The 21373-nt window shown below is 44.9% G+C and overlaps 1 protein-coding gene across 1 annotated transcript in view; it reads left to right on the forward strand.

Annotated features, from left to right (window-relative positions):
• Positions 1 to 21373, forward strand: part of Dock1 (dedicator of cytokinesis 1) — a 497315-nt gene that overhangs the window by 381273 nt on the left and 94669 nt on the right. Inside the window, exon 30 of the mRNA XM_021168435.2 lies at positions 20387 to 20465. Coding sequence (XP_021024094.1) covers positions 20387 to 20465 — 79 coding nt within the window. The remainder of the gene's footprint in view (positions 1 to 20386; positions 20466 to 21373) is intronic.

Here is a 21373-nt window from a genome sequence, read left to right on the forward strand (position 1 = left end):
CCAGCATCTGCTGTCACCTGAGTTTTTGATCTTAGTCATTCTGACTGGTGTGAGGTGGAATCTCAGGGTTGTTTTGATTTGCATTTCCCTGATGACTAAGGATGTTAGACCTCCCTGTCTTCTGGGGTCCCTGAGGCTGAATGCAGGACATTGTTACAAAAGGCAGTGCAGTTCCAGAGCTGGCACACACATGACTCCTCATTAAGAATAAGTGGCTGGAGATACGGCTCAATGATTAAGAGCATTTGCTGCTCTTTCAGTGGACCCAGGTTTGATTCCCAATCAGGTAACTACATAGAATTCCTGTCCCAGGGTACCAGTGTTCTCTTCTGGCCTCCACAGGTACCTACGTGCACCTACACTCTTCCATATTAAAATGAAGTAGATTACAAACTAACGTTGAACTGGGAGTAGGTAAGTTAGCCAAACTCCTTCCCTCACAACGTTGGTGAGGGGTGTAGGGGGGTCAAAATAAGAATGTTTTACAGCACCTGAAAATTAGATGAAATTAAGGCTTCTGTGTTCATAAATAAAGCTAGTTTGGCACACTGTCCCCTCATCTATGTGTTCACTGTAGCCAGTTTTGCACAGTGGGTGAGGAGTGGCAACAGAGACCATATGGCCTGGGAGGCTTAATGTCTTTATGCTCTGGCTCTTAATAGAGCAAGTCTGCTGATCTAGGGACTGAACTCCTCGATAGAGAACACGCATCTGGATAGCAGGCACGTTATTCTCAGCCTATGATCTGCTGTAAATCCACTGTGGAGGTTCCACAAATGACTCCCGTGTGAAAGCCAGTCACAATGGTTAGTTTTAATTGTCACCTTGCCACACTGTGGGGAAGGAAGTCTCCACGAGGAACTGTCTGTATTAGGTTGGCCTATGGGCATGTCTATGAGACACTGTCTCAATTGTGCTAATGGATAGCAGCTTAAAAGTCCATGTCACCATTCCCTAGGTTTAGGTCCTGGGCTATGTACATAAGAGTGGGTTGTACACACACTAGCATGCATTAATTTGTTGCCCTCTGTTCTTAACAATGAATGTGATATGACTAACTCCAAATTCTTGCTGCCTTCGCTTCCTCACAATGATAGACTGTAACCTTGAACTGTGAGCCAAATAAACCCTTTCTCCCTCAAGTTGCTTTGGTCAGGGCATTTTATCACAGAAACAGGAAAGAAGCTATGGCCTTCCAGAAGATAAGACACTAACCACAGAAGGATAACAAGAGATGTAGTGATAGGAAGGAAGACCCACAGGTGGCTGCAGCTGGCGGGGAGACTCCATATTGGTACTTGGGACTCATAGTGGACTTTTAATCCGCAGTGACTTCTCTTTCAGTACAGCAAGCAGAATACAAGTACCCCAAAATTATGTGCATTCTAGTTCTCAGGTCTCTCAAACATGCTGTTGTGTGTCTGAAGAGTGTTTAGGTTCTAGATGCCGCCTGAAAACCAATGGGAAAAGCTAAGGCAATGGACTCTCTCTGGGAGCCTCTATATGGAACACGGCTCTTCCAGTATTTGAGCCTTCTTTTAAACATCTGACTCTAGAGCCACAAGGTTGTAATTATGTGATGATGTGAGGGTGCCTGGTGACATCACAGGATTTAGCTTATGTTTCCGGCTTTGTCCTGGCATTTCTGTGGAGGTTTCCTTTGTCCAGGGGTGAAAACACCATTACATTCTTCATGGCTGTACAGTTTGATCCTGTCCACCATTCTGGTAGTTGAAGGAGTTAGTCCAAGAAGAGACAACAGGTGTCACTTGCCCTTTCAGAGGGGACCTGCCAACCTGTATCAGTGTGTCCTTCTCTTTGGTTCTCTGCCCACTCTTATGGTGACCTACTCACTTTCTGGGGCAGGATGTGATGAACACAAAGCTGTCACCCTTAGAGTACACATGAATGCCTCAGCCTGTAGTTGGTCTAGACTGTCTTTCCATCTCTGGGTGCTGCAGACGCCATGCAGTGACCCTACATTTGATTCCAGGAACCCTGTGGAATAGTCTGGTCAATTGATGACCTTCACAGTCATTTATCATGGGTTGAAATTCAACCTTTTTCACCCAAACCTTCCAACTCTGAGACTGTCATCCTCCTCCTGGTTTTCGAATTTGGGCTACAGAACAAAGGATAAAAGCATTTGGAACCATCCTTAAGTCCCATGGCCTAAACAGCACAGGTTGGGATTGGCCAGCTCAGCTCTCAAGGTTGTATGCTTAAAAATGCCTAGGAAATTCAGCCTTGTCCCGTTTGGACAAAATCGCAAAGGCTGGAGGGTTAAAACTAACAGAAGTTCATTTCTCGTATTTCTATAGACTGGAAAATCCAATGTCAAGTTGAGATAGATTCCCATCTGGTGATGCTGGCTTCCTCATTCACAAATAACACCTTGACAAGTTTTCAGTACAGCAAGGGTTAAGAGAAAGGTTTCTTAGGCCACTATTACCAGGCCCTCAATCCCAGCCCTGGGTATTTCACCCTCAGTCATCAGATCACCTCCCACAGCTCCACTTCCTAATGCTATATAGATTTCCCCCTCCGAATTTGGGAGATACAATCATTTATATCAGAGTGACTAGGGATGCTGTCTTCCCACGGTCTCTTTGCCAACTGAGTTTAAAGATGTCATTGTCTCAGCATCTTTCTCTCTTCCATGCCTTCCATCTAGCCACCTGGGGCTGTGTGGGCTGTCCCTCCCACGGGCACTTCCGGTACTTGATCAAAATGCTCAAATTTCCTTCCAGCTAAGTGTGTTGAAGCAGAGGCAAGGCATTTAAATTATACTGCATGAGGAGGGGGGAAATGTTGCTGGAAATGTTGCTGGAGCACTTGCCTAGCATGCAGGAAGCCCTCACATTCTATCCCCAGGGCCATATAAACCAGGAGTGCTGGGCATACCTGTAATCCTAGCGTTCTGGGAGTGGAGGCAGGGGGATCAGAGACATAAGGTCTCCTTTGACTTCATGAGTTTGAGGATAACCTAGGATACAAAAAAGCCCTGTCTCTAATTAATTAATTAATTGATTGATTGATTATAGTTTTGCTGCTGTGTTGTCTAAATGCCAGAGTTCTCTACAAGGCACTGCTGTGATGTCATCAGGCAGCTGATTGAGTCTCTAGGGTGTTCCCTGGGAAGGGGGCAGGGCCAGGAGTTCAGCACCCCTTTCCTAACTTTGAGCAATGATTCATGAAGTACAGATAAGGGAGGTGGGAGGCTTGGCTAGCTTTTGCTGCCTACTGGCTGATTGGCCTAAACGGGTGGTGGACCTTTGCTTTCCTCCTTCCACTGATAATAAAAGAGAGTAAATGGGAGAGTGTGTGAACTCTGGGCTTAGCAGCTGGCATAGCGGGGTGGCCAGCAGCACTGTCTCCTCTACTGCAGAACAGAGTCTGCCCCTGTCCCAGGTCTATCTCAGCAACTGAGCATGCGTCCAGCATTCCTCCTGCTGGTGGATGGAGCCAAAGCCAGATGCACACCTAGCCACCGTGCCTCAGAATTGGGTGCAGTCACTTGAGGGTGAGGTGTGAGCAGAGGCTGTTCATTTGGAGCCATTGATCTTGAGAGGTAGGAGCTGTGCACCCTCCATCGCTTAGCTGACAGCTGTCAGTTGTCTTGGGATCAAGAAACAACTGTCTCATGGGAGCCTCTTGTGGAAAGAAAATCTGTTTGAGGTGCCTTCCACCCCAGAGCTTCAAATGACAGAGCGATGGGCTGAACAGAAATCAGCCACTGCAAATTCACTTGACAACCAAGCACCAGCCATGTCTCCTGAGAAACACGAATGAGCTTCACTGTCATCCGCCTGTCTCATCCTCACATTAATCAGCCAGTCATTAAAGCAGTTTGCCAATATCAGAACTCAGAAACACCTGGAAGGTGGATGTCCTACGGGACAGAATGAGGGCACTCACTCGGATTCCAAGGCAGGTCATCTCGGGCAGCATTCTCTCTAAGCCCATTATGCGCCACAAGTAATGTCAATGTGGGAGAGGCCTCATTGTTGGACCTAAAACTGGTCATTGCCAAGGTTTGGGTAGGATATATCCACCAAAAAAGGCTTGTGCATATTAGATTTGATGCTCAAGTTGCTGGCACTAATTGACGCATACTACCACTGACTTCATCCAGGAGTTAATTCTTGGATGCAATTACAGCTCTGAGCCATGAGGAAGTGCAGCCCGTGGGAAGAAAGTAGGTCACTGGGGAGGTGCCTTTCAAGGGTCTATCTTGCACTTGGCCCTTTCCCAGCTTTCTCGCTGCTTCCTGCCCACCATGAGATGAGCAGCTTTCCTTTTCTACCATGTTGTGCCTGTCATACCAGTATGCTTTTGCTCTAGGGTCTTTTAATAAATATTCCTTTTAAATAGTTTCTCTCAGTTATATGTTGTCGCATAAACAAAGAGCTGAGGCATAATAGGTGGTATCGGCTACGATACTGTGAGCTGCCTATCTGTGTTTGTGTTTGTGTGTGTGTCTGTGTGTATGCATGTTTGAGTATGTAGGTGCACATGTGTATATGTGCATGTGGAAGCTTGAGGTTGATGTAGGGTGTCTTCCTGGATCACTTTCTACCTTACATATTAAGGCAGGATCCCTTGTTCAACCCCAATTTAGTTCATCTCACTAATTGAGTTGTTCCTGAAATGTCATCTCTATCGACCCTATGCTGGGATTACAGATGGTCTACCAAACCCACCCAGCTTTTCCAAGGGTGCTGGGATCTGAACTCTGGTCCTTACACTTGCACAACAAGCACTTCACTTGCTAAACCATCTCCCCTGCCTTGAGCTGCCCATCTCCAGAACTGGTGCTACTGAGCTATGTCCTCATTACTTGGCTACTGGACATGAAGGGTGATCTCTGACCAAAGTCAGCCACATATGTCTATTCATATGCAGTGTGCCTGGGCTTCCCAAAGCCCCCTACGTCATGATGGCTGCTCTTCCTGTGTGCCTTATAAAGAAAAGCATTCCAAGCAGGTGAGAAAGTATGCTAGATGTAATTGTCATCATCAGGCCAGCTGAGTCCTCTGGACCCATGGCTTGATGCTAGAGTATATGAAGAGGCTTTGGGTACCATACCCAGATACTGAGCTCTGTAGACCCTCATAGCCTATTCCTGCAGAAGCCTGGAGAATTCCCAAAACAACTGTGGGTGTCCATATATTTTACATAACACAGATATTAATAAGGATGACTATTTTTATAATCGGTTCTGACCATGTGGAAATTCAAAGTTCATAAAATAATTTCTAGCAACATGCTTGCATTCAGCTTTTAGTCAAAAAAAAAAAAAAATCAAAGCTCTTGCCCAGGCTACTCATTTTAGAATGTACTTTTCTAGTTGAAGGCAAACTGACTGTATATGACATGGTTCTAAACTAGTTCTTTCTGTTGAATTGTTTGGGTGCAAGTGGTTGACCCACTTTCTCACATTTTGGTGTGTGTGCAGTTCAGTGTCTTAAGTACTGAACACCCTTGTAGCTCACTTTTTCTTCCTACCTAGGACCCATTTGTTAGACAAGGAAGCTGAAAGACCATGGTCATTACATTCATAGCTCACTGGTTCATGAAGACACTTGGGGTTGCCACTCGGGCTCTTCATCTAACTGTCACACTGACATTACTTTCAGCCCTAAGCAAGACTTGGTTCCATTTTCCAAATGTTAGGATTGGGCATTCGTGAGTCAAAAAGTCAAGGTCACTTGGGAACTCTGGGGGCCACTATGTCTGGGATAGAAGAAGCAGGTTCAGGTGGTCTCAATAATAAAATGATAGCAAATTTACATCTGAGGTAGGGATGGATTCGTGAGTTTACAGGGGCAAGTAAACCAAGAAGCTGACTCAGGGTTGGGGTCAGCATACTATGTCTTCTCTCCTTGAACTTCTTAAATGAATTGTTAAATGAATTTGTTAAAATGATAGGCCACAGGTCTACCTGACGTTGTAGTTCAGTTGCTGCCCATGCATAAAGCCTCAAACTAGAGCCACACTGCATTGTACACCTCTCATCCCAGCACTCAGGAAGTTTGTCAGGTATTCAAGATCATCTTCTGCTACATTAAGAGATTCAAACCAGCCTAGACTACACATAAGACCCTGTCTCAAATAATAGACCACATTTTCAGTTCTGTGCAGGTTTATTCTATGCCAGTATAATTTTCTTTAGAAGATGGTGGGCTTAGTCTGTGGGATGTAGTATGGCGACCTCAGAGACATGATTCTATCCAGCTTCCTGTCAGCTTAGGGTTATGACATGACACAGGGTGCCTTGACCCAACTACTTAGAGTGTGAGCTCATACTACACTCTGGAAGACGAAAGCCTGCCCTCCCTCTTGTGACTCTGAGCAATTATGTAAATACAAGCAACTCCTTTGCTGCTTTTTCTTTTCTTTTTTTCTGGACTGCAGGGGAAGAAAATCATAATTCAATGCCTGAGCTCTCCTGGTCTAGGCTGCTATGCTGAGTCCTGCCAGCAAATGAACTTGGAATGAGATGGCCTCACAGGCTCAGACTAAGGTTATGCTCGGTAATAAGAAGTGCCACTCAGAGGATAGCTTCTAGAAGGGCAGTCCCTTCTCTCCAGCCTGGTACCCATTAGTATTTCGTGCTTTCTCTTCCTGGCCTCTCCTCCACTTTCTCTCAAACATTCATGCCAGCACGGGGACCACCAAAAGAGAACCTCTCTCTGCATGAGTTCAAGGCTGAAAGACAATGCCAGCAGGACCTGTACAATACATTTGGCTTTGAGCTCTGTGGCTCCATGTATCCAGGAAAAAAAAAATAAAAGAGCAAATCTACCATGGTCAGCAGAGTTCCAGCATGACCACAAGGAGCCTCACCCTGGGGCAGTTCCCACCCATCACCCCTGCGTACAGGCAGAACCATAGGTGATGTACCCTTTTATGTCTGGGATGATCCAAGCATTGAAAGAGGAGACACAGTTAAAAGTCACTAATTAGCAGACCTTCAGAGCTGGGGAGATGACTCAGTGAGTGAACTGTCTGATGCACAAACATGAGGACTCCAGTTTGAATCCCCAGCACCTACATAAAAGCCAGCCATGGAGGCAGAGACAGGTAGATCCCAGGAGCCCAGGAGTGAGCCATACTACCTGATGCAGTAAGCTCTGGGTTCAGTGAGAGAACCTCATTCTTCAAAACTAAGAGGAAGAAATGGTTAAGGGAAACATCCTGGCATCAATTCCAGGGCTCGTGCAATCACATAGGCTTGGCAGTTTCTTCTGCTTACTATCGAAATAAAGCCCGAGGATTCCAGCTGCTGTAGGATGATGGTAGAGGCGTTGCTACACACCAAGGGCTCCGGCTGCTGCTGGGCGATGGAGGGGGCTTTACAACAGACTGAGATCTCGTGAACATTAACCTGAATTCTCCTTTGATCAATGAACTCTTTCACAGATATCTTCTAAAACCCCTGGCGAAGAAGGTAGCAGGGGCCTTCACCCCTTGTGTCTTGACCACAGTCCCAGCAGGCTCTGCCAGCTGTCAAGCAGTTCTTTCATGTAGCCTCCTTAGAAGCTATGACTTCTGATCCTCTTTCCCCTGTGCCCCAGATCTCAGCAAGGAGACTGGAGTTCAGAGGTGTTAATGAACTTGACCACGGCTGCACAGGCTACCAATGACAGCTCACACATAAGGGTCCTCTGTCACTAGAAGACCAGAGTCCATGCTGGTTAGCACAAAGGCCAGTGAGCATCCAGGAAGAGGATCTTTACCCGCACTATGTTCCGAAGGCCAGGGCTCTGAGATGGCAGTAAGCTAACACCCTACACTGCCTCACAGCTCCTCTCCTGCAGCAGATTGCATGGGAGAAGAGCAAAGAGCAAAGACCAGCCACTACAGAGTCTGACCCTCGAAAGTCAGGTGACATGATAGCTACTCTCCATTGTCAGCTAGTCTGGATTGAAAATCACCATGGAAACAGACCTCTAGTTGTGTCTATGAGGGTGTTTCCAGATTGAGTTCATTCATGTTGGAAGACTTACCCTAAATGTGGTGGACACCATTTCATGTTCTGGAATCCTGGACTGGAGAAAAAGAAGAAAGCATCCATCTCTCTCTCCTTATGACTGTGGGTGCAAAGTGACAGTCAGTCTGCCTCAAACTCTTGATTCTGTGACCTCCCCCTGTGACAGACTATATCTCATCCTCACTGAGTAAGCCCAAGCCAACCCTTCTATCTGCTAATTGCCTTGTCAAACATTTTTTTAGGCTAACAAGAGAAGTCACTTGGGTAGTCAGCCACTTTTCAGAGACCTGAGGTGTCTATGCCTCTGGTTATCACCCCCTCCTTCATTCCCTCATTCTCGAAGTATCTGGAATCTGGCAGTTCTTGAATTCTGGAAGCTGGTTAGGGTAGGCTGATGTTGACCCTGTCCTCCTCCAGGCCATCTGAGCTTGGGTAGGATGGGAAGAACTTGGAACTGAAGCGCTAAGCTATTAATAAAGTGTCCTTCAATTCCTTTCAGCAATATGGAGTACAGATACATCTTTATCATACTATGGAGTATGAAAGTTCTCCTTGCTTCCTCCCCTACCTCCTATATCCTCCCTGTTCCCCTGTTCCTCTCACACAGAGCCCTAGCAGGGAACCTGTGCATGGGAATCTAAGCTGGTAGCGAGAAGAATTAGCCACACTTCAGTGCGGATGAGGGAAATATAGAAAATGCCAAGTGCCAGGTAGCTGCTCACAGAACACTCTCAGGCACCTAGGCCCCTGGAGTGGCCAAAGAATCTTGTCCCAGTTTTTAGCCTGTGGCAACGGAGCCTGCAGCAAGTTACATTAGTTTGCTAAATGATTAAAGTGCCCTTAAGCAAGTCTTGCAGATGCACCAGGATGAGTACTCGACAGAGCTGGTCCGTCCAAGCGTGAGCTGACTTGAAAGATGCTTTGTCCTTTGTTCTGCTAGCTTCTCTTAAGAATTTCTGCCTTGAACTTACCAGCTCACCCCGGGGGGCCTCACAAGGTGCATTCATCTGCACTAGGCTTTATTCTGTACAAAATCCCCTGATGCCTGCTAGCTGAAAAGGCTCCTCCAGGCCTGTGGCTGACCCTGCTCCCAAGCTAGGTGACAGGCACCCTAGGGCCCAAGGCCCTGGGCTGGTAGTTGTTATCCTTGTTAGGCTTCTGGTTTTGTCTTTGTTTATGCCTATTTATCAATGCCCCTCAGACTCCTGGACCCAAACAGCCTGGGGCTTGCAGAGTGAAATGCGCACATTCGTATTCCCAGGTTTGTTGGTTTGCTTTAGTTTAGTTTAGTTTAGTTTGTTGGGGGTTTTTGTTTTCTAAAGCATGGAACTAAAGTCACAGTGATGGCAAAGGAAAATCATGACTCCCACTGCTACAGTTTCTAGAAAATGCTGTTTTCTTTCCCTCTGTGTCTTTCATATATATATATATATATATATATATATATATCATAAAATTCACCTTTCTCCCATTTACAGGTGTGCAGAGTTTGAGAGCATTAATTACATCTGTAATGTTGTGCTGCCAACATTGCTGTTTATTCTCAACACAATTCATCTCTGAGCAGAAATTCCTAGTTCTCTGTTCCAACCCTCCCACCTTTGTGTGTAAGTGGAAATCAGAAAAGACTCCGGTATGGGTGAAGCTGATACTCACACTCTATGGAGATCTGTATGCTTGTACCTAAGCCTGAACGATGGCTGCCCCCCACCCCCACCTCCACTTTTGTCTCTGCCTCCAGCCAAGTCATCTTCCAGCTCACACCATCTAACATCACAGTCTTTGAACCATCCAGTTGAGAGGTGAGAGGTGACCACAGAAGCAGCCCGAGAACATAGGGGGCCACGCCTTGGGATGTTAGTAGACAGACTCTGGGACAACTAGGACCCTTTCTTCCCTACTGTGATTCATTCTTAGAGTCAAGCCATGTACTCTATTCCCCACCTTCACCCTCATTAGAGATTGCCCTGCTTCCCAGGGTTTTCTGCATCACTTTCACTGCACTATTCTGTCTCCCACTAACCCACCGCTTACTGTGAAGTGGCCATGTGTTATCTGCACAGGGGTGGGAGGCACAGGAGAGTGAGGAGAAGGTTGGAGAGAGGGGTAGCTTGTGGCCTTATTAAGACTTTCATTATTTATTTGATGAGTAACAACCCTTGTTTTTTCCTGTGTAACACTGGTGTCATGGAGTGTCTATGGGTTCTGGAATGGCTGTCATCTAGCTGGTTAACATGTGGTGAGGCATTTAACAGCCATGTTCTTCAAGAGCGCATTTATCCATAGGCACCTGGTGTGACCTCTCTCGACCTCTATTCCTTCAATCTAAGTCTTTATGCATTCCTTGGCCGGCAGCTTTCCATACCACCCCACCCACACCCATGGCAATAGCCTCTCTCTTTGTAGTGGGCAGACAGCCATGGAACATCTTGTAATGAGTAGGTAAGGCTGTGTTCTAATGAGACTTTATGCCACTTCACAGGTGGTACCTTAAGATAGCTTCTATCAGAATTCCAAAAGAGAAAAATAGCAAGCCTTGGTGAGGACTTAGAGAAGTTAGAACTCGTATGCACTGTTGTTAGAGATATAAAGTGATGCAGCCCGCCATGTAAAAATTGCATAGTGGTTTCTTAAAAACCTGTAATGCTATTAGCACTCCTGAAGCCAGTGCATTTCCACGTGGACACCCAAAGGCATCGAAATCAGCTACTTACACACTGAGCTGCATGCCTGTACTTATCCTAGCCAAAAGCTGGAAACAACTCATGCCCAGCTGGCAGGTCAGGGAACAAACACAGTATGACTTTTACAGTAAGGTATTATGCGGCCTTCAGAAGAAGGGATTGTGACACTCACAGCCACAAAGACCAACCTTGTGGATATTTTGCTTGTGAAGCAAACCACATGCTGGAAGATAAATTCTTTATTATTCCGCTCATATTTGGAACTGAGAGTTATCGGGCTCATAGACAGTGCAAAGATAGTTAGAAAGGGCAGGAGACGGGTACATGGGGAGTCACCATTTAAGGGCTGAGGCTTCATGTCTGTAAGATAAACTCTGCAGACAGACAGCAATTATGGCTTAGATGTTTGTATGTTCAGCACTGATGAAACGTATGCCTTAAAATTGCTAAGATGAAACTGGGCAGTGGTGACGCACGCCTTTAATCCCAGCACTTGGGAGGCAGAGGCAGAGGCAGGCGAATTTCTAAGTTCAAGGCCAGACTGGTCTACAGAGTGAGTTCCAGGACAGCCAGGGCTATACAGAGAAACCCTGTCTCAAAAAAAAAAAAAAATAAATAAAAAATGAAAAATGGTAAGATGATCAAACTTACGTGATTTATGTTGGATTGTTTTTAAAAAGAGCAAACACATGCGTACACCAGAGTAATAATTAGTGTTAATTATCAAATTGATAGAATCTATTATCACTTGGAACTTGGACTTCTGGGCATGCCTGGGGGGAGAGGGGTGTGGATCATCTTGTTATCTTTACCGAATTAAGGTGGAAAGAGCTGTCCACTGTGGGTAGCGCCAATCCCTGGTTAAATCATGGACTGTGTGAGTAGATAAGGGGAGCTGAGGAGCAGCATGCACTCATCGCGCTCTGAGTCCTGACTGTGGGTGTGACAGGATCGGCTGCCTCAGTCTCCTGCTGCCCTCACTTCCCCACCATGATGAACTGCACCCCTGAACTGTCAGGAGATTGGTGGCTGTCAGGGATGAGAGAGGAGAAATCGGTTAGGTGGATCACTGAATATCTATCCTGGGGCAGTGAGCATGCTTTTTATTATTCTGCAGTACAGGATCTCTGCCATACATTTGTCTACTACAGACCACACAGCATGAGGAGTCAACAGGAATGTAAACCACAGACTCCAGGTGATAACTGGCATTCAGACGTTGATGAAGGTTCATAGATGGTTGAAATGTATCGCACTCAGCTAAGGAGGTTACTGGAGGAGGCTGGGCATGTCCGGGAGAGAAGTATCACTTTCCATCCATCTTTGCTGAGGACCTAAAACTACCCCAAAATATCAAAAATAATGTGAGATAGTTAAGGGACGGAGGGGTAGATGACAAAGCCCTGGGCAGAGTATAATTATGAGAGCCTGAGCTCCCGTTGTGCTGTCTGCTTAGGTTTCTGATGGAAGCTATCCTTACTGCAGTGTGAAAGGAGAAAAAGATCAGGAATTGACTTGGGCCATGCTGACCACCCTGTTCAGGTTCCTAAGGAAAACAGTGTGAGGTCACAGGAGCTCAGCTCCAGAAGGAGCCTCAGTTTGCTTGTGTGTCAAGTATTGAATAATCTACACCCCATAATTGTTGACCTCATTCCATAGCATGGTTTGTATGAAGGAACAGCAGCAGTTCCTATAACAGAGAGATTTCCTGGAACATCAGAGCAGCAGGAAGAAGAGCGTGAATCCTGCCCTACTTCTTTAGCAAGAACAAGAGGGTGAGTGCCCAGCCATCTCAGCTGGAGACCTTGTAGTGAGGAGCACACACACAACCTAGATGCAGGGCAGGCCCTCCCAGAAAATTCTCTGTATTCCTGTCTGCAACTCAAGCTCTCTTACCAGCACTGGCCAGTAGGAAAACAAAACCAAACAAAACAAAATCCAGAAGGAAATTGGGATTTTAGTTAAGAGCCTGATGGATATTTAAGTCTTTATTGATTTGAAAAAGAAATGAGGAAATCTTGGGAAACTGTAGCAAGACCTGTGCAGGTGATGGAGTCGAGATTTGGGAGCGCCCAGCTACCTGTGACCCTTCCCTGGGTTAGAGTCCTTGGAATCTGTGCTAACTCAACTGCCTGCCTCCGAACAAGACTCAACCCCACAGCATGGTCAGTCATCATCACTACTGACCTGGCTCTCTAGTGACATTGGTCTTCCTACCGTGTGGCTGAGGCAATGTTGGATCACCAGGCTTTTGGTTTCTCTGCAGTCCTGGCATGTCCATTCCTGGGGTTCCCCCTTAGAAGTCACCTCATGTGTGTATGCGTTTTTCCATTTCCCAGTAGAGGTGACACAACAGGAAGCCGCTGACCCTCATTGGTCAAAAAAGCTGCTCTGCCAAGCTGGGGACTGGACAGCCAAACCGATTGGCTGAAATAAAGCATTCATTACCCGCCCCCTTCTCATCTAATTGGAATGGTTTGCTTTGCTACTTCTCCTTAACTTGCCCCTTTCTTTCACCAGCATTCCTGAATTCTGCAGAAATCCTTTGAAGGCACATTTCCAGCTCCTGCACTTGACTCATTGTCCTGCTGGGATGGGATCTGTCACTTCTAATTTGTTTGTTTCTTTTTTTTTTTTTTTTCCCCTACCTACTTTGGGCAAAACATTTTAGTAAAAGATGCAGTTTCCCCTGCCCCCAAAGCAACTTGTTTTGGTGCCAGAACTGTTTAAATGCCCTCATATTGAACTGTGCAATCTAATTATGTAAGTTAAAGTGAGTTTAGGGAAGGAATTAGGAAAAGCCCTCAGCTTCACAGTTTGGGAACTGGCTTTTCATTTCCCTGGAGGCTTTGCGCAGTTCTCCATATTTTCCCCTCCTTAGTGACAAAGCACCCCATCTTGAGTTTTAGCAGCAGCACCACTGGGTAACAGAGAAGATGGAGACATTGGGGGCATAAACCACAGTCATTTTAGAGCCTGTCCTTGCAGGGCTTAAACTGGCTTCTGATGACTTTCCATTTGTTAACTGCCCTCCTCAGCTGAGTTGGCCTGTGTAGCTTTTAGGACTCTATATATCACCTGCCTTATCCCAGCAGGCAGCCTTTCTGGGTGGTCTCCTGCGAGAGCAGAAGCATCCCCAGACCCTGCCCATTTTGTACAAGGTCATAATAGGCACTGGGGTAGAAAGTCCAGAGCACTGGAAAGCTCCCCATAAACTTCATGTTGCTCAGAGGCGTGGAACTCAGCAAATACCTTGTATTGGTAAGGGTTTACCTGCTGTGAAGAGACGCCATGACCAAGGCAACTCTCATAAAGGACAATATTTAATTGGGGCTGGCTTACAGTTTCAGAGGTTCGGTCCATTATCATCATGAAGGGAAGCATGGCAGCATGCAGGCAGACATAGTGCTAGAGAAGGAGCTGAGAGTTCTACAGCCTTGATCAGAAGGCAGGCAGGAAGGGACTGTCCTCCACAGGCAACCAGGAGGAGGCTCTCTTTCCATACTGGGTGGAGCTTATACATAGGAGACCTCAAAGCCTGCCTACACATTGTTACACTTCCTCCAATAAGACCACACCTACTCTAATAAGGCCACACTGCCTAATATTGCCATTTCCTATGGCCGATCACTGAATCACATGAATCTATGAGGCCAAACCTATTCAAACCACCCACCCCTCTTTCAGGCATATCGACCAGGACATGCAAAACATAGAAATAATCAAGGGCACAACTTCCTTTAGACAAATGCAACTTAAGATTTTGTAGTGTGTCCTATTACTCAGGATTCTCTAGAAGAACAGAACCAAAGGAGTGAATATATTACAAAGTGGACTTACTGGGTTGATTTAGACAAGATGGGCTGGTTAATTCAACATTGGCTATCTTATACCCACTGGAGTTGAGAATCCTGTAGCTATTTAGTCCATGGGGCTAAAGGCCTCTGTAGTCCCAGTCTGGTGCTGAAGGCCTGGAGAATACCTAAAGAGCTGCTGGTCTTCAGTCCATATTAGGACACTTTAAAATCTGGGCTCCTAAGTCAGCAAAGGATGGCAACAGCATCATTTTACCCTAAGACCCCTTTGTATATGGGCTGCCTCTGGAAGGTGCCAGCCAGTCTGGGGTTAGCCTTCACCTTCAGTTAACCCTTCTTAGAAATGCCTTCACAGACCAACCCAAAAGTGAGTCTCAGTACATCCCAGAGACAACCAAGTTGGAAACTAGGTCTAACCACCCATCATAGAATGCATAAAGATGGCAGCATTTGATGACAGTGGAACATGTAGTGATGTCTCTTCTTCATTTTGAAAATCTTGAACTTGGAAAGCCGTGTAGATTGAGAGATTTCAAAGAACTCAGTAGTACTCAGCTCAGTATTCTCATAAACTGCTCCGAGGCTTGAACTGCTTCCTCTGTTGGTGTAATATCTTCTTTATAACCTAATTGTAATTGGCAGTTGTTTTATGTATTCACAAGATGTAGCGTGTTCTGGTGGCATATGTACATCTTGTAGAGTGGTTAAATCATCCTTATTAATGTGTCTGTCACCTTACATCCTCATCATGCCTTTGTGATGTTGAAATACTTGTGCATAACTAAATGTTTATATGCAGAGGAAGCCATTGATTGACAGATATATAGATACAATTAGATTAAGAATTTAACTATACAAATGTGTGAATGTGTCATCTACAATTAAACTTGGTTGAGACTGACAGAATAGAATTGAGCATTGTTTCTCCTAGAAAGCCACTAGCAGTGACTGCCTCTTACAGAGGTGTTGTCAGAGAGACATCCTGTATTGTTTGATTAGTTGAATTATATTAGCTTGGGGATGAATTGTCTTTTTTTTCCCATTGCCCCAATTTAAACAAAAAAATTTAGGGAGGTGGCTCCGTCAGTGTATCCCTTCTGTCATAAGTGTGTGTACCTTCTTATTGGTCCCCAAAACCCATACAAGAAGAACTGTGTGTGGCACCCATGTATGTAATCCCAGCAGTAGAGACAGGCAGATAGCTTAAGATCATGGGCTGGTTAGCCTGGCATACATGGTAAAATTCCAGCCAATGAGAGAGTCTCTGTATCAAACAAAAAGTTGAAAGCACTTAAGGACGGACACTGTACATTCTCCTCTGACCTCCACACACAAGCTATGTACATATATACACAGTGTGTACAGAGTATGTTGTAATAGGTTTGAGCATGCTACCCTGACTTTGTGAACATATGACTAGGTTGCAAGTACCCAGAGATTACTTTATTTCCACTGATATTTTGGAAATAAAACTTGCAGTCTCTTGACCTGATGACATTTTTTAATCTTTTTTGGGTGACATGATTTGCCTCTGATTCTCTCTGTATTATTTATCTCTGTGCAGGGTTTTTATCTTCTAAAGTTTTAGATTATAAATAAATCCTTCCATAGATTAAAAATGGTTGAAAAGAGCTCTGTTAAATGCAGGCTTAGCCTTTTTCTTAAGCATTGAGATCATTTGGGAGAGCGTCCATGAACACATTTGAACTTTTATACCATTAGCTGGGTGTTTGGAAGTTGCCACCTGATATCCCAGGCTCTGAACAAGACAAAGCTTGATTCATGTGCCTAATGATCGATGGTTTTCACCTACTGAGACTTCCACTCTTCTGCATGAATATAATATCTATACCACCCCCCCCCTTTGGGAACCTTCTTTTCTTCCTAGCAAGCATTTCTGATATTCTAACATTGTGCCTGGCCTCTACTGAGGTGTCCTGGAGGAAGCTGAGGGATAGAGTATTTTGCTTTGGTTGGTAAAATTTCCTAATGTTCACCTTGGCTTAAAGATATCTATTACCATCCTTGTAAACATGTGGTTCCTTGAAACAGAGCCTTTCAGAATGTGCACATCAACAAGGGATCTGCCAGATAGATGCCTTGAAGGTTCTTGAGGTTAAAAAAAAAAAAAAAAAAGCAAGATTCTTTCCATCAAGAAATGAGCCAGAGATAATGGAATGAGCTCTATAGACCAAGAATCGGAGAAGGCAGCAATGCCACTGCCAAACCATGTCAGAAACCTGGATAACAAAACCCTGAAAATACTTAACCCTGCCACAGAGAGTCCACTTAGGAAGCAGGGTCTCCAGAGAATGAGAAAACCCTGAATACCTGAGCCTCTGATGGGAGTCAGTTTGCTCTCTAGGCCACCTTACTCATTTATTTGCTATCTACCCACCTATCCATCCACCATTTCTCCATCCACCCCTTTACCCACTCATTTACCACTTACCCACCCATCATCCACTCACCTACTTATCTACCTGCCTGCCCTTCCATCCATCCATCCATCTACCCACCCACTGCTCATCCACTCATTTATCCATCCAGGAACTCACTTATCTATCCATTACCTATCATTTACCATTCATTCACTCATCACACATCCACCTACCCATCCATCCATTTATCTATTGGCCCACCCACTCATACATCTTTCCACCTTTCTATTTGTCTACCCGTTACCCAACTAACCACTGCAAGCAGACAAAGCCAGTGTTTTCACATCCCTACCATTTGCCCATTGTTAGAGAGGTGGGTGTTTCTTATTCTGTTTTCTTTTCTCTTTCCCCTAAGCCTACTCCAACAGTGTGGAGTAGAGACAGACTCATCAGTATGTAAAGACAAGCCTATCTATCTATTCATCCACCTGCCTTTCCTATGGTCACTTCCTTTCAAAACCAACTGAGATCTAGCTGTGTGGGACCCACTGGGAGGAAAGCGTTTGTTTTCCTATACTCTATATCGTCTGATAAGGCATCGTGAATCCGAATCAGTCTAGTCACATGACTTAGGATCTTCTTCACAGACCTCTATGACCAAAACCAAGTGCTGTGCAAAAGCTTCTGACTTTCGGCATTTATGCTCCGTAGTTTGAGACTTATTACAAACAACATAGGATTACAGTGCCTAACAGGTCATTCTGCCGAAATAGCTGCAGCTTTTGTTTCCTTTTGCCTACTTAGCTAATTGATTTATTTCAGGAAGACTTGGGGTTGGCAGCTTTTTCATTCCATGGCTGTGAACTGTGAGGTATTATTTCCACGTGTCTCTGATAGGGCTACGTAAGTCACCCTCCTCTCCTGGCCTGAGCCCATGTTCCATTTGCTCTTGTTTACAGCATTGGCTGTAGTGTTTCCCCTAGTCTTCTTCATGTGCCTTGCATTCTGTGTTATTTGGAGTTTTGTCCTGACTTTTTAAAAAATTCATAGGGATTCTAAATTATAGAATCTATCTCTCAGCACTGCTCTTTCTCAGCTGACAGTTCATTAAAAAAAAAAAAAAGTTTTTGTTCAGCTTTCATATTGTTTCAGCCTGACATGGTTTCTTTTTCTTTAAAGGGGTAGAAGGGCATTTTGAGAAATAACTTTATTTAACTAGCTGAAAATGTTCCAGAGCTTAATTAGAAGTAGCATATTGCATCTGTTTGGGTGTTATCTAGAGGCCAAATAATTACCCTGTAATAATAATGCATGTTGTGGTAAACCCATCATTATTGCCATCAAGGGCTGGGGAGAACGACTTTCAGCTCTTAAGGACAACAGGGTACTCTCAGGAATGTCCACAAAAGATGAAGGGGAAAAATAGAAATTAAAAGTTTACTGTGGCTACATAAGCTTGGAGTTTTTGGAATTCATGCAAGCCCATTCCTCTGAGAAGGAAACTGAGTTACCTGGAGGCTCTGGTTTTTGTCCCTGCAGCATGTACCTTCCGAAGCTCAAGACTCAGCTATATGAGATCATCTTCTTTTGACCTGTGCTGTATTCCTGAGGGTTAACCCTGCCATGACAGGCACCAACCCTAGTCTAGAGCCTAGCTAGGGCTGCTATGTTTCCTCCATACAGGAGGCATGGCCCTATTGTGCTCCATGTAGTAATCTGTCAGGATGTCCTAACACCCTGCATTCAGCTTTAAAGAAACAACTAAGTCAATTGCAGAGTTCAGTATTCAGAGCTATATCTCAAACGTAACTGGGCATCCTAAATTTGCAAAATCTGGCCAATGGATACTGTTGCCCAGTCTTGGCTAACAGACAAGGCAGTGACCCCATGGTCCTCCATTAAAAGACACTTAAAAACACCCATTCTTCCTATCTGGTTATATCTTTATGTCTCCAGGGAAGAATACAGATAACTGTCTGATTCTCCAGTGACTGAGATAGCAAACTCCACCACGGGCCATGTGGCACAACTGTGTGGGTCGTACATCCCGATGTTTGTTTGGCTTTCTGATGGAATGATGCCTGCAGCTCTGGATTGACAGAGCTTCCTTCAGGAGTGAGAAAGTACGATGGCCTCAAGTGCTGTGGGAAAGGCTCTGCCACAGACCTCTTAAAGCCCCAAGTGGAGAGTCCTTTTCTTACTCCTAACATCACTAGTCTTTAGTGACTCTGAGGTGGTAGGACCTAGGGAGCTCCTAAGCATACTTAGTGAAAGAGATAATGCCATCAGAGAAGAAGGATCTCAAGTAACCCAAATTCACCTCACATTGTAGCTGCTTCCTGCTGTCTAAATGAGGAGAGGTAATTAAGTTTATTATCTGTGACCTAATGCTAATTCTTCTTGCATCCTTGCTTTGTGCAAAGGGAGAATGCCATTTACAAAGAAATAGCTGGACTATGCTTTACTGTTGTCAACACATTCAAGGGTTATAAAACAAGTCTACTGAGTGAACAAGCTGGGGAAAGACAGTCCTCCAGAGTCCTCCCTGACAGCCCAAATTGCACACTTCATCATGGAAAAGTAGAAGTCAGGGTGTTGAGAAATGCTGAAAATTGCACATTGTCAGGGCTGAGAAGGTGGCTCAGTGGGATCCAGCCCTTGCTGTGCACATATTTACACCTGAGTTCAAATCTCCTTCACCCATGTAAAACGCTAGGGATGGCCACGTACACTTGTTATCCCAGGAGTAGGTAGCCAGAGGCTACAGGGGCTCACTAGGACTTGCTGGCTGCTATCCTAGCTCCCTGGTCAATCAAAGACACATTCTTTGTTTGAAAGGGGTAAGGTAAGTGATCAGGTTATCTGACGTCTTCATCTGGCCTCCCCGTGCCTACTACACACACACACACACACACACCAATTATACATATCAGTGAATCAACAGATCACAATACCTCTAAAATTCTCACTGAGTCACTTTCTTATCTACTAAAGCCTTTTTAATTTTCTTTTATTAAGTGAACAATGATTGAAATTAGATAAAGGACAGATGGTACCGATAATGGAAATACATCCAAGTACAGTAACATTGTCCCAAACCAAGCTGAGCCTAGTAGCTTACACACCGAGAGTGCTTTCAGATCCAACCAAAGGATTTGATTACGATGCACCAAGACATTGTAACTTCAGGAAAGGGTTTTTATTTACACCTTTTCTTCCTTCTTTTTGGAAAGCGGAGTATTTTTTGTGATACCTTTTTAAATGTTACTTTTAGGGGCTGTTATTTTGGTCTGTTTCTTTCATTCTACATGTGCTAATTTTCTTGATTAATTTGGAGAACATCTGCATATAAACGCTGAGTGCTTTTCACTGGCAAAACCTCCAACTTCATACAGGACTTAGAGGCTTTGCCTTCTCCACAGTCTGGAATCCTACCTAATTGAAATGCCAAATCTGCAAAGGTGCCAAAGCCTGAGTGTGTAATTATGCCATTTTCTCTTGGTCTTTCAGAGTCTTCCTGCGGGCGATTAATCAGTATGCAGATATGCTGAACAAGAAATTTCTGGATCAAGCCAACTTTGAGCTGCAGGTAAAAGGAGAAGGAGACAGCACCTTTGTGGGAGAATCTTGTTAAAACAAATGGCTGCCCGGTGTCAGTCACCTATATCTCTAATTCTGGGATCCTGATCGGAGGTGTGGAGATGGGACTCAAGGAGTGAGAAATGATGTTTTTAGTGTATTTGCTCCATTTAGCAAGTTAGGAGATAGAGTTGTTTCCAGGAGAAAGTACTGAATCAGAGTGGCAAGGAGGGACTCTTCTGGCAGGAAGCAGCAGGCAAGCTACCGAGTGCCACTATGCCTGGCTGCCAGCCTCCTCTCACATCATCCTAAGACAGGATGAAGGGTTCAGTACAGGAGAATCGGGTGTGCTTCACTGAGCTAATTGCTTCTGAAACTCTTTCCCCGTCATATTCTCTCCTGGCTTTGTGCCACCCATATTGTCCACAGTGAGTCCTCCTGTGTCATAAATACCTCTTCTGTATATGCCCTGCCTAAGTAGGTGTGGAGGAGTCCTGGGGAGGGAACCCTGAATCCTTGCGCATGCTAATTAATTAGGCCTTCTACCAACAGAGCCACATCCCCATCCCTAGCAATCTTATTTTTAAAATATTTTTTGTTTTTAACTTTTTATTGTTTTTCTCCGCTTGATGGCTTGTTTTCATGTGTCATAAACAAAGAGTCGCATCCCGTAAAATGAGTTGTTAGGAAATGTTTCCTCTGCTCTTAGCAACTCCCGTTCTCTCTCTGCAGGAGTCACTTGTAACTAAGGGCTCTGCACTCTTCCTGACACCAGACACATTTATGCGGCCCCGAGCATGACTTCATCTTCCTTTTAACACATGTTGGTTCACGCCGAGTGTTTTACAGGCCTGTCATACCCCACAGCATGAATGTATCTGCTGCCCCTGCAAGATGGCCCAGCGGCTTCTGCTTCTC

Source organism: Mus caroli, chromosome 7 (genome assembly GCF_900094665.2).
Source record: "Mus caroli chromosome 7, CAROLI_EIJ_v1.1, whole genome shotgun sequence".
NCBI lineage: Eukaryota > Metazoa > Chordata > Mammalia > Rodentia > Muridae > Mus > Mus caroli.